This window comes from Chelonoidis abingdonii, chromosome 7 (assembly GCF_003597395.2).
Source record: "Chelonoidis abingdonii isolate Lonesome George chromosome 7, CheloAbing_2.0, whole genome shotgun sequence".
Taxonomy (NCBI): Eukaryota; Metazoa; Chordata; order Testudines; family Testudinidae; genus Chelonoidis; species Chelonoidis abingdonii.
Genome location: NC_133775.1, coordinates 67,212,372 through 67,228,216, shown reverse-complemented (window position 1 = coordinate 67,228,216; position 15,845 = coordinate 67,212,372). Strand labels below are relative to the sequence as shown.

Sequence of the window (15,845 nt, the reverse complement as noted above, 5' to 3'; positions counted from 1 at the left end):
TGTCAGGTCTTTCCAAATTTCTGAGATATATCAACGGGTGGGAGTCTTAACAAGAAGCATATAAGGTTGTTCTCCCCTTATTCTCCACCAGCTGTTACTCCCCAATTATCTGTTCTCGATTTTCCTCCCTCTCACTGTTCCAGTAGAATCCATTGTGTTGTGCCCGGGGCGCTAGCTTTAATGTTTTGCTTCTCTACTCAGACACCTCAAAGAAAGTAGAAATGCTGTGGGAGGAACACCACAAAACTTACTAAAGCCAATGAATTCCACAGTGAATTCATCTTAGCTCAGCCACTATGCACAGGACTAGAAAGGGTATGTCCAGATCAGGAAAAATACGTTGGCCAACAACAAACAAGCATTAGCTAACCGTGACATTTTCTGTAGTATAGATACAAGCTAACATTTTTACTTCAATTTAGCCAACTGAGGTCAACCCTTGGCTCCCCAGTAGGTCTAAGCACTCAACCTAGCACTTTAAGCTATCTCAAACTGGACAAGCAAAAATTGCTAGTCATTTTTTAAAATATTGATGAAAGTTCCCTTTAAATGGCACAGTCAAGAATCAGGAAAATAAACCATTTTGTGCACTTTGAGATGAGTATGAGCCCTTTCCATCTTGCTTCTTAACAAGATCTGGCATTTTATTTTAGAAGAATTATTTCCCTTTACTATTTCACTTCACACACTCGTTTGTTCCCTAAATTCCTTCATTGAGGCTCTTTCTTCTTGCCTGTGCTAACTGCATCAAATGGGGTCCACTCTACAAGTCCTTCAGTCCAAAGAGCGCTCTTCAGTGCCATATCCTCTATCACACCATATGGTAACATGTCTTCCTTTATGACATCCCACTATTTATTTTTGAATGGCCTCTTTTTCCTTCAGTCTTGATCTGTTAGATGCTTATCCATATAGTTGCCAGGACTGCATTTTACATGACACTGCACCCTCATTTTTTCCCATTTATGAACGTTACTTTGAGCTTGTCTTCAACACACTCATTCCTCATGTGGATTCTCTTGTTTACACCGTTCATCCATCTCAACATTTGTATTTCTGTGGATGCGATCATTTGCTCATCTTTCTTCTGTGTTGCCCAATACTTCCAGCCATACTTTCAAACCGGAGGGACCACAATTCTATAGATTTTCCCTTTTAATCTTATTGGTATCCTCCTGTCACATATTACACCACCTCTCTCTCTCCATTTGAGCCAGGCATTTATTATCCAAGCTCTAATTTCATCGTCCCTTTACCCAGAGTCTGGAGCCCAGATACTTGAAACTTCACGTTTTTGGCGTTGTCTGCCAACCGTGACAGGATCAGGACAGAGGGCTATAGGAGTGTGATAGAAGGCAGATATATTAGCCCCAGGTTAAGTAGGTCCCCTTTCCCTGGGTAAGGTAACAGGGAAGGTTCCAGAACAATCAGGAGCTTTCTGGAAACAATTAAGGCAGACAGGCTGATTAGAACAACACGCAAGCCAGCAGGCAAGTTCATACAAGGGCACCTGGGTTTAAAATGGAGCTCACTTCAGTTGTGGTGCATGTGTGAGGAGCTGGGGCAAGAGGCGTAAGGACTGAGAGTGAGAGGGTATGCTGCTGCTGGAGGACTAAGGAGTACAAGCGTTATCGACACCAGGAGGAAGGTCTTGTGGTGAGGATATGAAGTGTTTGGAGGAGGCCATGAGGAAGTAGACCAGGGAGTTGTAGCTGTCTTGCAGCTGTTACAGGAGGCACTATAGACAGCTGCAATCCACAGGGCCCTGGGCTGGAACCTGGAGTAGAGGGTGGGCCCGGGTTCCCCCCCAAACCTCCCAACTCCTGATCAGACACAGGAGGAGCTGACCCAGACTGTGGGTTCCACCAGAAGGGAAGATCTCTGAGGCAAGCAAATCCGCCAGTAAGCACAGGACCCACCAAGGTAGAGGAGGAGCTTTGTCACATTACCTAGTTTCAACCATTATTCTTCAGTGTTCACATTATCTACATTCACAGTACTTTTTTCCCTCCTCTGCTAATTTTGCATCCATGTCTCTCCAATATATCTCTCCATTTATCAAGATCCTCTTCTAAACTATATTTACCATCACTGCATAGACGGATATCATCTGCAAACAACGTGCATCAAGGTGTCTCCAGCTGTATGTTCCTTGCGAGGGTACCAGGATGAGGATAAATAAGATGTTTACTGATGTTTGGTAATTGCTAAATGCTTTTTTGCAATATTCATCTACAGCCTTCAGAAAAGTTTGAGTACATGCTTAAATGTTAGCCTTCAATTAGGAATGCTCTCCTGAACTGGTGCTATAACGGGTACCACCATCTTCTGAGTTCAACACAATGAAGACGTACGAGTGAAAAATAGGAAAGCTAAATATCTTTTAAAACCATGGCCCCAATTCAGCAAAGCACTTAAAGGGGACATGTTTAGTTTATCATTCCTATACAACAATTCACTTCAGCAACAGGACTGACAGTTTTCTGAATCAGGGGCTATGTTATCAGATGCCCTGCCCAACTTGCAGAAATTCCTAGATTCTAGCAAACCAAGGCTTGGTCTACACTACAAGTTTAGGTCAAATTTAGCAGCGTTAAAGAGAATTAACCCTGCACCCGTTCACAAAATGAAGCCATTTTTGTTGACATAAAGGGCTCTTAAAATTGATTTCTGTACTCCTCCTCAATGAGGGGAGTAGCGCTGAAATAGACATTGCCAGTTCGAATTAGGGTTACTGTGGACGCAATTCGACAGTATTGGCCTCCAGAAGCTATCCCACAGCGCACCATTGTGATTGCTCTGGACAGCTATCTAAACTCGGATGCACTGGCCAGGTAGACAGGAAAAGCCCTGCGAACTTTTGAATTTCATTTCCTGTTTGCCCAACGTGGAGAACTGATCAGCACAAGTGACCATGCAGAGCTCATCCGCACAGGTGACCATGCAGTCCCAGAATCAAAAAAGAGCTCCAGCATGGATCGTACGGGAAGTACTGGATCTGATCGCTGTATGGGGAGACGAATCTGTGCTATCAGAACTCTGTTCCAAAAGATGGAATGCCAAAACATTTGACAAAAATCTCAAGGCCAAGATGGACACAGGCCACAACAGGGACTCAACACAGTGCTGCGTGAAACTTAAGGAGCTGAGACAAGCGTACGGGAAAGCCAAAGAATCAAACGGACGCTCCGGGACAGAACTGCAGACATGCAACTTCTACGCTGAGCTGCAGGCAATTCTAAGGGGGGGCGGGGGCCACCACTACTACCCCACCCCTGTCCGTGGACTCTGATAATGGGGTACTCTCAGTCGCCACGCTTGAGGATTTTGCGGACAGGGAAGATAGGAGGAGGAGGAGGAGGACAACGATGAGGTTGAGGAAAACACACAGCACATCGTTCTCCCTGACAGCCAGGATCTTTTTCTCACCCTGAGTGAAACACCCTCCCAGCCAGGTATCCTGGACGATGAAGCTGTAGAAGGGACCTCTAGTGAGTGTACCTTTATAAATATAAAACATGATTTAAAAGCAAGTGTTTAAGATTAATTTGCCCTAAGGACTTGGGATGCATTTGCGGCCAGTACAGCTTCTGGAAAAGTCTGTTAACGTGTCTGGAGATGAAGTGGAAATCCTCCAGGGGCATCTCCATGAAGCTTTCCTGGAGGTACTCCAAAAGCCTTTCCAGAAGGTTTCATTTCATCCTCCACAGTAGTACACTTTATCATGCCATGCTAGTAGCAAGTAATCTGGGAGCATTGCATGACAAAGCCTGGCAGCGTAAGGTCCTGGTGTTTGCTCGCATTCAAGCAACATCTGTCTTTATTTCTCTGTGTTATCCTCAGGAGAGTGACATTGTTCATGGTAACCTGGTTGAAATACGGGAATTTAATTAAGGGGACAGAGGAGGCCGTTCCTACTGGTCTGTTTGCCTGAGGCTGAAAAGAAATCCTCCCCGCAGTTAGCCTAGCAGGGGGTGGGGGGGAGGGCGGGGAATTGGTGCTGAGCTGTTCGCATTTCACTAAGGATCTTCCCTGATACCAGCCATGCGGTTGGGGGAGGACTAAAGCAATCATTGCAGAGAAAAGGATGGGTGGAGGCTTCACGCTGAGCCGTTCGTGTTTGGCTAGCATGGACCTTCCCTGATACCAGCCATGCAGAGCAGTGGGGGAAGGATTAAAGCGGTCATCCCAGAGAAAAGGATTGGGGAACGAGGGGGTTAGTTTGGTTTCTGCTGCTTCACATTAACATGAAAACCACAGCCCTAAATGGACAACTCAACAGGCTTTGCTTGGTATGGGAAAGGAGGGCGCTGCTGTTATGAAGGCTGCAGAAGCCGAAAGACTATTGCTTACCATTGTTACCGAAATGTTGGATCCGCCTAGCTGAGAGCCAATGACAGCTAGACAGGGATAAGGAAAGGTTGCTTTATTCTGCAGAAGAAAGGAGAGTTTTGTACCTTGGTACAAAGGCTCTACTCCATACAAAAACCAAGAATTTTTTATACACACTTACACACAGGCTTCAGTTGTGTTAGCATTTGATTGGTGGTTAGCAAACCCTGCACTTCTGCAATCTGCTCAGCAAAAACCGGCTTAGGACCAGCTTCAACTGCCTCAAGACAGATAAGGGAAGACATTTCAAAAGTTCAGGCTACTGTGTCCGTGAGGTGTCCAATTTCCCCTAATGGTTGCCAGCTATTATAAGGCTACTAGCTGTTCGGGAGTCACTGCTGCCTGTCACATCATGACCATCTGCAAGCCGAATTCTGTTGCCCGGCGTGTTTGATCTCTAACACCAAAGCCACAGACATTCAATATAAGATGCAAAAAATGACCTTTTACCGAAATCACATGTGCTATGTAATGTGAATAGTGTTGCTCACTGTGAAAGAGTATACCCATTGTTCTGTAAAATGTATCTTTTTAAATACTTCTCTCCCCTTTTTTCCTCCTGCAGCTGCAAATGTTTCAAGCCTCCCTCCTCCATCCCAAAGGCTCTCTTAGATAAGGAGGCAAAAAAAAACAACACGTGCAATTAAATGTTCTCTGAGCTCATGCAGGCATCCCACACTTAAACAGCTGAGCAGAAAGTGTGGAGGGACACAACATAGGACAGGAAAGAAGCCAGCAAACATGAGGAGAGGTGGTGGCAGGAAGATCAGAGAAGGCAGGATGCAGTGCTGGGGCTACTGCGGGAACAAACGGACATGAGCCGGTGACTTGTGGAGGTTCAGGAACGTCAGCTGGAGAGACTGCCACTGCAGCCCCTGTTAACCTGCTCTTCCTCCTCCCCAAGTTCCATAGCTGCCTCCTCACTCAGACACCCAGGAACACAGGGGTGGGGAGGGGGAGGCTCCGGGCACCCAATCACTCCACCCCAGCGAACAGAAGGCTATCATTCAACAAGTTTTGAAGTGGCCTTTTCTTCCCTCCTCCCACACCCCACCAGGCTACCTTGTGAGTTATCGTCCTATTTTTATAATCAGTTAATAAAGAATACGTGGTTTTTAAATGATAGAGACTTTATTTCCAAGCTGTGATCAAAGGGGGGAGGGCGGTAGGCTTACAGGGAATTGGAGTCAACCAAGGAGGTGGGTTTTCATCAAGGAGGAAGAAACAGAACTGTCACATGGTACCCTAACCAGTCATGAAACTGGTTTTCAAAGCTTCTCTGATGCGCAGCGCTTCCTGGTGTGCTCTTCTAATCACCCTGGTGTCTGGCTGTGTGTAATCAGCGGCCAGGTGACTTGCCTCAACCTCCCACCCCGCCATAAATGTCTTCCCCTTACACTCGCAGAGATTGTGGAGCACACAGCAAGTAGCAATAACAATGGGATATTCCTTTTGCTGAGGTCTAAGCGAGTCAGTAAACTGCGTCAGTGACCCTTCAAACGTCCAAATGCACACTACACCACCATTCTGCACTTGCTCAGCCTATAGTTGAACAGCTCCTTACTACTGTCCAAGGTGCCAGTATACGGCTTCATGAGCCAGGGCATTAAGGGGTAGGCTGGGTCCCCAAGGATAACTATAGACATTTCAACATCCCCAACAGTTATTTTCTAGTCTGGGAAGTAAATTTCTTCCTGCAGCTGTTTAAACAGACCAGAGTTCCTGAAGACACGAGTATCATGAACCTTTCTCGGCCATCCCACGTTGATGTTGGTGAAACATCCCTTGTTATCCACCAGTGCTTGCAGCACCATTGAAAAGTACACCTTGCGTTTATGTACTGGTTGCCTTGGTTGTCCAGTCCCAAGACAGGAATATGGGTTCCGTCTATCGCCCCACCACAGTTATGGAATCCTATTGCAGGAAAGCCATCTACTACGACCTGCACATTTCCCAGAGTCACTACCTTTGATAGCAGCTGCTCAGTGACTGCGTTGGCTACTTGCATGACAGTAACCCCCACAGTAGATCTGCTCATTCCAAATTGATTCCTGACTGACCGGTAGCTGTCTGGCATTGCAAGGTTCCAGAGGGCTATCACCACTCTCTTGTGAACTGTGAGGACTGCTCTCATCTTGGTATTCTTGCGGTTCTGGGCAGGGGAAAGCAAGTCACAAAGGTCCATGAAAGTGCTCTTATGCATGCGAAAGTTTCGGAGCAACTGACAAACATCCCAGACCTGCAACACTATGCGACCCCACCACTCTGTGCTTGTTTCCCGGGCCCAGAATCAGTGTTCCACGGCATGAACCTTCCCCATTAACACCACGATGTCCACATTGCTGGGGCCCATGCTTTGAAAGAAGTTGCATCCATGTCCTCATCAGTCTCATTACTGCGCTGTCATCGCCTCCTCGCCTAGGTTTTCAGCTTTTGGTTCTGCATAAACGGCACGATAATGTGTGAGATGTTTACAATGTTCACAACTTCTGCAGTGAGCTGAACGGGCTCCATGCTTGCCATGCTATGGCGTCTGCTCGGGCAATCCAGGGAAAAGGGCAAAATGATTGTCTACCATTGCTTTTACGGAGGGAGGGTTGACTGATGACATTTACCCATAACCACCCGTGACAAATTTTTGGCCCCATCAGGCATTGGGAGCTCAACCCAGAATTCCAATGGGCAGTGGGGACTGCGGGATAGCTACCCACAGTGCACCGCTTGGAATGTCGACACTTGCCACAGTACTAAGGACGCACACCGCCGAATTAATACGCTTAGTGTGGACGCATGCACTCGACTTTATACAATGTGTTCTCAAAAATTGACTTCTGTAAAATCGGAGTAATTTTGTAGTGTAGACATACTCCAAGTTCCACTAACAATTCGCAACTCCACCCATTCTCCTCCTTTCAACTTCCAATGACATCCAAGTCCATTCACTAACCATACCCCTCTCTCCAATTATTTCACCCATTTCTCTTTCCTTCCAGGCTTTCAGACAGTTCTGTAAACTTGGCTAATAGGCACAAGATGAAATTTGATATCCTCGGCCATTTAACATTTTAGAATTAAGTTTTTGTTCACAGAATTAAATTGGAGCCTAATGGTTCTACTGTGAAAAAACTTCCAAATATATGCTATGTTCATGAAAACATTTCAGAGTAATGAGATCAAGATTTTCTTTTTTTTTTCCTTAATAAAATCATCATGGATTGGGGTGGTGTTTTTAGCTGGAAAAATGTACATTTTCAACATCTACTAACCGTACAGATTTTGAAGATTTTGCCCAAAAATAAATTACATCAACATAATCTGCATAATCTAGCAATGCTATTTGAAAATCCTTACCACACTCCCATCAAAATGTTAAAATAGGTATTTTAGTAACTCCCAGGATATGGCTGTCCATAATTCCTGTATTTTATTTGCATTTTCTGCCTCAAATTGGGAACAACTATGCAGTCTCATATCTTGCACCTCAAGTCACTTACCCCATTTAGGCAAGCGAAACACACTTTTTTTAAAAAGGAGCAAGTGAACCAGCAACCAAAAAAGTTCATACGAGGAGAGAGAGAGAGAGAGAGAGAGAGAGAGAGAGAGAATGAATATGAACATTGAGTTCGGGACAGGAGAAGGGGAAACAAGAAATCACCACCAAAATTTACCTCCCCTCACCCCCTCCAAAAAAGTTAAAGTTCTTTAGTTTCTTCCCCAAGGAAAGGCCAAATTTTCTTACCGTGCTACCACCAAGAACTGGTCTATCTGTTTGTCTATTAGTGGATTAAATGCTTCCCAAACTTTTGTTTCAAGTCTTGATTGATCTCTTCCATCTTCTTCACCTGGTTGAAATGCAAGTTAGAAGTGTTTTGGCATAGCAGCTTTCAGAAAGAATAGAAGTGTTTTTCTTCTGTATTTCATCCCACCCAAAAAATATATAACTGCCAGGCCCTTGGTCTATTAAAGTACATTATCTTGCTGTTTGTGTGGCTGTGGCTGGAAAGCCTTTCACCCATTTGCCTGTGGCAACTGCATCCCAGATACAGTGGCAGAGCAGATAGCTGTGTTATTGAAAGACATATGCTAAATATGCCATGTTCCCACCATAGTTGTGTCCCTAGGCCACACTGGATCAACGTTGGCTAGTAGTCAGGATGTCTGGTAAATTTTTCTAAGCCTGTTAATACCCACACTATTCCATAATAATGTTCAAGTTTTGTGACACATGGAGAAGTGGACTTGTAACTGCTGCCCAGACAATATGGTCACCTGATCAATGATAAGGGGATGTGAGCCAAAAGAGCAATAAAATGACAGTCTGAACAACTTTTTCACCATGTCACGCAGAAAAAGTTGATCTATATGCTTAATATGTTATTGTAATAAGCCTCCGGTCCCAAATCTGTACCTTAGCGTCCAAAATCTGGGTGCTTAGCATGAACCTCCAAGCTTAATTACCAGCTTGGATCTTATCTCGCTGCCACCAATCAGGATTCTGAGTACCTGATAAACTCTCTGGTCTCCCCAAACCTTTCCCTGGGGGACCCCCAAGACTCAGATGCCCTGAGCCTCCAACCAAGGGAAATAACCCACTTCCCTTCCTGCTCTTTACTTCCTCCCAGATTTTCCCGCCCTGGGGATACTAGGAGATTTCCCTGCTTCAATCCCTTGAAACACAAAACAGAGAGGACGATTTACCTTCCCCCCTCCTTCTTCTCCCCGCTCCCAGTCTTTCCCTGAGAGAGACAGTACTCCTGGCACAGAGATTCCTATCCCCTTGCCTTAACTAGGAAAAGAAAATCCAACAAGTTTTAAAAAGAAAGCTTTATATAAAAAAGAAAGAAAAAACACATGACATGATCACTGCATCAAGATGACATAACACAGGGCTATTGCTTAAAAGAAAATATGAATAATCAGCCTTATTCAAAAAGATATCCAATTTAAACATTCCAGCAACTCCACACATGTAAATACAAAATACAATATAAACCTATTGCTTTTCCTTTTGTACTCACAACTTGGGAACAGAAGGGTAGAAAGAAGCTTGGAGATAGAAAAAAAAGCTCTTCCCTCATAGCCGAGAGAAAACAAACAGACAGAACAAAGACAAAACACACCCAGAAGTTCCCTCCCTCACTTTGAAAAATCCGGTTTCCTGATTGGTCCTCTGGTCAGGTGTTTGGTTCCCTTTGTTAACCCTTTACAGGTAAAAGAAACATTAACCCTTAGCTATCTGTTTATGACAGTTATGTCTATAGAAAGATATTGCATACTTTACATTTTTGTTTAAAAAGTATTTTCTTAAATATCATCACTATCTTCCATTCTAAAAACGACCCAAACCACCCCTGGAAATACTAGGAAGCAAAAGTTGAAACACACAATATGATTGACAATGATAATAGAACGCTGAGAAATTGGGATCTTGCCACACAGTATGCGTCTGACGAAATGGGTATTCACTCATGAAAGCTTATGCTCCAATAAGCCTGTTAGTCTATAAGGTGCCACAGTACTCTTTGCCACTTTTTACAGATCCAGACTAACACGGCTACCCCTCTGATACTCCACACAGTATGAGTATCACACTCATTTGGCCATTAAATACATTTTTAAATGCACATCTTCACTGCTATTCTTCCTTCACTTCTCCTCCACTTTAAGGCTTGCCATATTTTACAGTCTCTATATTAGTGTACCCTCTTCCCCCTCTATTAAACCTTTTACTTCCACCTTCCCTGTGTCATTTGCCCCGTTGTTCCCCCATATCTTTTTTTTTTTTTTTTTACCTTTCTTCCTCCTCCCCTCATCCCAAACACTCTCTCCAGTCCCTCCAAATCCACAACTCCTCCACACACAGCAGCCCCAGCAATACACACATTCATCAGCTGATCTGAGGGGTAGGGGGGCAGAGTGGAGCTGTATGAAGGACATTAGCCCACTGTTGGGCAAATCTTTTCCTTGACCATCTTCCCTCTCTATAATTTCTTTTCTTCCCAGCCCAGTGAACACTGGCCTCCCTTTTAGTCTCTACAGAAGATCTGAAGATTCTTCTTCCCCCTAGCCCTGTTGTCCCAATGTGTGGGGAGGGTGGCCTATAAAGGTTAACTCGTCCTCCTCTAATGTTCGGAGGCTAGCCCAGCTGCAGCTAAAACATGCCAGTTTCCCAAGCAGAGCAAACACAAACCCTGATCTGAGATCCATACCCTTCTGCCTGGTATAAAACTAAGCTAGATAATGTTAGCAACGCACAGATCAAAGCATCAAAGTTACTTCACACCTCTGACCAGAAGAATGGCATAATCAGAAGATTTGATGGAGATCTTTGTACTGTGGTTCGCAGCTGTTCCCCCTCTGGAGAAGGGAAGGCACCCCACCCGGGGGAGGGGGAGACAGACAGAGAGCTGGAGGGATAAGAGTGAATATCTTTTTGCATCCCCTCCTTCAGGGCCTGAGAATGTTGGAAAGCAAAGATCCCCACAGCTCCAGCTCCCTTTCTTTGGGCCTGCAGGAAAAGGGACAATAAATTCCTACAGTTCTCCCTCTCCCTGACATGAATCAGGAGACAGCTGTAAATCCCCACAATTTCCTTTGTCCTGGAACACAGTTCATGCCAAGAGTGATTAAGGATTTCCTGCTTTATAGGTGAGAGTTCCAGCGTTGCAAGTCTGCAGATGACACTAAACTGGGAAGATTGGTAGATATGCTGGAGTAGGGACAGGATACAGCAGGACCTAAACAAATTAGAGGATTGGGCCAAAAGAAATCTGATGAGGTTCAACAAGGACAAGTGCAGAAGAATCCCATGCACTGCTACAGACTAGGGACCGAATGGCTAGGAAGGAGTTCTTCAGAAAAGGACTTAGGGGTTACAGTGGACGAGAAGCTGGATATGAGTCAACAGTGGGCTCCTGTTGCCAAGAAGGCTAACGACATTTTGGGCTGTATAAATAGGGGCATCGTCAGCAAATTGAGGGACATGATCATTCCCCTTTATTGAACATTGGTGAGGCCTCATCTGGAGTACTGTATCCAGTTTTGGGCCCTACACTACAAGGAGGATGTGGAAAAATTGGAAAGAGTCCAGCGGAGGACTACAAAAATTATTAGGGGGCTGGAGCACATGGCATATGAGGAGAGGCTGAGGGAACTGGGATTGTTTAGTCTGCAGAAGAGAAGAATGAGGGGGGATTTGATAGCTGCTTTCAACTAGACCTGTACCTCGATATAATGCTGCCTTTGGGAGCCAAAAAATCTTAACGTGTTATAGGTGAAAACGTGTTATATTGAACTTGCTTTGATCCACCGGAGTGCACAGCCCTCCACCCTGGAGCACTGCTTTACCGCAGTATATCCAAATTTGTGTTATATCGAGTGGTGTTATATCAAGGTAGCAGTATACCTGAAAGGGGATTCCAAAGAGGATGGATCTAGACTGTCCCCAGTGGTACCAGATGACAGAACAAGGAGTAATGGTCTCAAGTTGCAGTGGGGGAGGTTTAGGTTGGATATTAGGAAAAAAAAATTTCACTAGAGGGTGGTGAAACACTGGAATGAGTTAGCTAGGGAGGTGGTGGAATCTCCTTCCTTAATGGTTTATAAGGTCAGTCTTGACAAAGCCCTGACTGAGATGATTTAGTTGGGGATTGGTCCTGCTTTGAGCAGGGGGTTGGACTAATATCCAACCCTGATATTGTATGATCTCAGCCAAAAGTGATGGGTGATTAGATGGCTGTTGGGAGTGGGCACCCAGGAGTAATGGGTAGACAGTATTTAATGGGAGATTGGTTGGGAAGGACCCTTGGTGTGAGGAGAGGGTTGATTCAGAACACAAAAACACCTTTCATGTGCGTGGTGAAAATCTAGGCTCTCCAAGGCAAATCTCAATTAAATAAAAATTAAGAAGAACAAGAAGCAGCAGCTCAGACGGAACCAATTAATCCAATTTGTTTCAAGAGCTTTTATGACCTGGACAACTGCCCACTTGAGCTTGGACTGAAACTCAACTAATTGCCTTCAGCTAGTAACACCACATTAGTCTCTAAGAAACCAGGACATAGTCCCCATCATGTGACCTAGAAGTGAAAGATTCCATAACCCATGAGCCAACAGTCCATTAAACAAACAAACAAAAAAAAAACAAAAAAAAACCCAAAAACCATTTTCAGCATGGTATCTTGACAATTCTAATGAAATCACAGAAATTACCCTCTTTTAATAAGTCTGTTATATCTGCCTGGTATCTGTTTCCAACACGAATCTCTCCTTTATCAGCCAGAAGAGTCTTTTGTTGTGGATCATACACTAGTGAATAAAAGAAGAAATCCTAAAAATAAAACAAAAGACAAAAGGCAAGCAACATTATCAATGTTATTGGTAGCTAGTGGCCAGTTTTTGATTACAGATTTGTGGTTTTTTTTTCATCAGGTGGATGACCTATGAACCAAACCCCAGTCTTAAACAACAAAATGAAATACTATGACTTTCTTATGAAAATAAAACGGTACGCCTCCTAAATGGCTTCATTTACTTAGGAACACATATACAGTCATTACAGCTAACATGAGCACAATTTCCTCTTATGCGATGCAAATGAGGCTCTGGCACCACAATGACTAACATCCCAGAAAAAAGTGACACATACACGGTATAAGGATCTAAACAAAACCATTAAAATTAATACCCTATGGTGGTGAATTCTCCTCCTCTCTCAGGAGACTACACCACATGGCACTGCTAAGGCAATTAAAAATGCGACTGTGCCTTACAATATTCCAGATAGCAACCAATGAGCCCTTTGGCATCTACCTACACTGTGAGGGTATGTGGACTCTTCCCGCAATATACATTCCCTGCTGCCCATATATAGGGAAAATAAAGCAGTGCTGCTGAATAGCGGTATTGCACACTCCAGCTCACTTTGAGGCTCAATAGGGGACAATACATTGTACAAGCCCAAGGAACAGAAGAAGCCATTGTTAGGTCACAACACATTCAGCCACATGGTAGACTACTATAGCCTGAAGACTTACAGCTGCAAGTCACTTCTGCTTCCGGAGCCCCACGTGACTGTGCAAACACATACCACAGGCACATCGAGGGTTGACAAGAAAGGATCAATGAAGTTTTCCCTTTCCTGCTGTATTCTATTGCTCCAGTAATAATAGTATCCAGTTACCAAATCCAAGAACTTTAAACTTTTGAATAGTCTGGATAGCAAGGAAAGAGTCCATCCTGATCTCCTGCAGCAGAGGGAGCACCCATCCTATTTCCACTTCAGATTGAACTCTTCAAGCCTGTTAATCAGTCTTATTTTGTGTCTTGCACAGTATGGAGCATGGTGCTTAACAAAGGCCTGATCCTAAGCCCCATTTACGAAAATGGGAAACTTCCCATTGGACTTGAATAGTCATTGGAGCAGGGCCTATATGAATCTGAAAGAAAATATTGGGCCTAATTCTCATGCACACCCATGGCGCTTTACATCACTCTGACAGTATAAAGTGTGGGTGTAAATGTAATTGATGCCAGAGCCGTGCAAGGCAGCTTTAGTGCTGATGAGAATTAGGCTCACCATCTTGTCAGTTATTAAGTCAGTATTGTCACAAACAAAAGTAAAGGAGGGGTTTGTTTTGCATGTCTCAGTATTACAAATGCGAGTGTTTTATTTGTGTTTTAGCCCCAGAGTATCCATCTCTAAGGCTGCAGTATATCTAGTTTCAGAGTAGCAGCCGTGTTAGTCTGTATTCGCAAAAAGAACAGGAGTACTTGTGGCACCTTAGAGACTAAAATTTATTTCAGCATAAGCTTTTGTGGGCTACAGCTCACTTCTTCAGATGTATAGAATGGAACACACAGACAGGAGTACCTTTTCATGTTCTCTGTATGTATAAATATCTCCTGTCTGTGTGTTCCATTCCATGCATCCAAACAAGTGGGCTGTAGCCCACAAAAGCTCATGCTGAAATAAATTTTAGTCTCTAAGGTGCCACAAGTACTCCTGTTCTTTTTTAGTATATCTAGTGTAACAGTCAACATTCTCATGCAGATTGTCCACCAAATACACAAGCAAAGCAATGTAGCATGTTATGCTATCAGCTTAGGAGGCCAGATACTCCAGTCCACTCCTTACAGCAGAGAGATGGCCAGTGAAGAATACTGCTTGTGCAGATGAACTCTCTGCTAGAGCGAGATGGTTCTCCCGCCTCTTCTGCCACCTACCCTCCACCACTGCCAATAAGGGAAAGAGGGGACATGTCAGCAGTAGGGCATAGGCAGAATGTACGTGCAGAATTTTATTACAACACAGACTTCAGTTCTGATTTATAAAGTCTCTTCAGTCAAGATTTTCAAAAACTGGAATCTAAAGGCTTCTAGCTGTATATTTCAGCACCTAAATAAACTGACAGATTTTCTGAAGAGCCTTGTAACCATCGCCTCCCGTGACTTCTATAGGCAGAATTTGGGTGCTCACTACTTTGGAAGATCAGATCTCTGATCCAGGAGCCAACTCCACGCATCCATTTTTAAAAACTTTAGCCTTAGAAAAAATGGTTTGTCATGTGGTATTTGCATTTTTACTGTTCAGTTGTGACTCTTCTACATTCCTTTCCCTGTAACAGTAAGTTGGCTACTGTACATTTCGTTGGCTAGAGAACGTAGATATTTACTTACAGAAACTTCCAAACAAATTTATATTTAAAAACATAAAATCTTTCCATTTCTATTTAGGAAGAAAAACCCAACCCTCTCTACTGTTCTCATCCTTGTTCCCAAAAGAAATATGCCAAGTTCTATTTTTCTTAAGTTTAGTAGCAGATGCATCGACAAAAAGATCTCAAATACTGAAAATTGTCTTGACTTACGGTCCTCCTCTCAGCCATTAGAAGGAAGATGGACACCTGGGATCCTTGAGCAAGGTGCAAGGGAGACTGCTGCCCCAAGCGGTGGCGCAAAGCCCCTGCCACCTTTCCTCCAAGACACTACTAGGAAGAACACAAGTTCTGCTGTATGCTGCTCTTTAAACAGGCTTTTCAAAACACTACTCCTATGGAATTAAGTTTGTAGCAATGTAGTCTCATTCTTACTGGAGTCCAAATGCAAAGAATACTCCAGGGAAGCTGAGAGTTCCATAACCTCAAAAAGACCAGCTAGACTCTCCTCACCACCTGGTGGCAGAAGTCACATTAGACCATCACCAGAAGAGTTAAAATGCTGGAAAAAGTTACACTGAAACCTACACAGGAAATGGCATAGTCCTTTCACAAAGTCTGTGCTCATTTTAGCTGTAAAAACTGTATACACCTCTTTCACAACACTGCTTGAAAGGAAGAGAAGAGAAAATTAAAAATACATAAAATATCATTTATGCTCAACATGTTTAGAAAAAAATCAAAATGGATTGCTGAAACTAGAACTGAACTATAAAGAAAATGAAGTGTGGCACATGT

General features: G+C 43.8%; 1 protein-coding gene across 3 annotated transcripts in view; it reads right to left on the bottom strand.

Annotated features, from left to right (window-relative positions):
* Window positions 1-15,845, bottom strand: part of MTA1 (metastasis associated 1) — a 191,350-nt gene that overhangs the window by 98,303 nt on the left and 77,202 nt on the right. For all 3 annotated transcript variants that reach the window (XM_032783482.2, XM_032783480.2, XM_032783481.2), the window contains exons 6-7: window positions 12,604-12,721; window positions 8,132-8,234 (exon numbers count right to left, since the gene is read on the bottom strand). In XM_032783482.2, coding sequence (XP_032639373.1) covers window positions 8,132-8,234; window positions 12,604-12,721 — 221 coding nt within the window. The remainder of the gene's footprint in view (window positions 1-8,131; window positions 8,235-12,603; window positions 12,722-15,845) is intronic.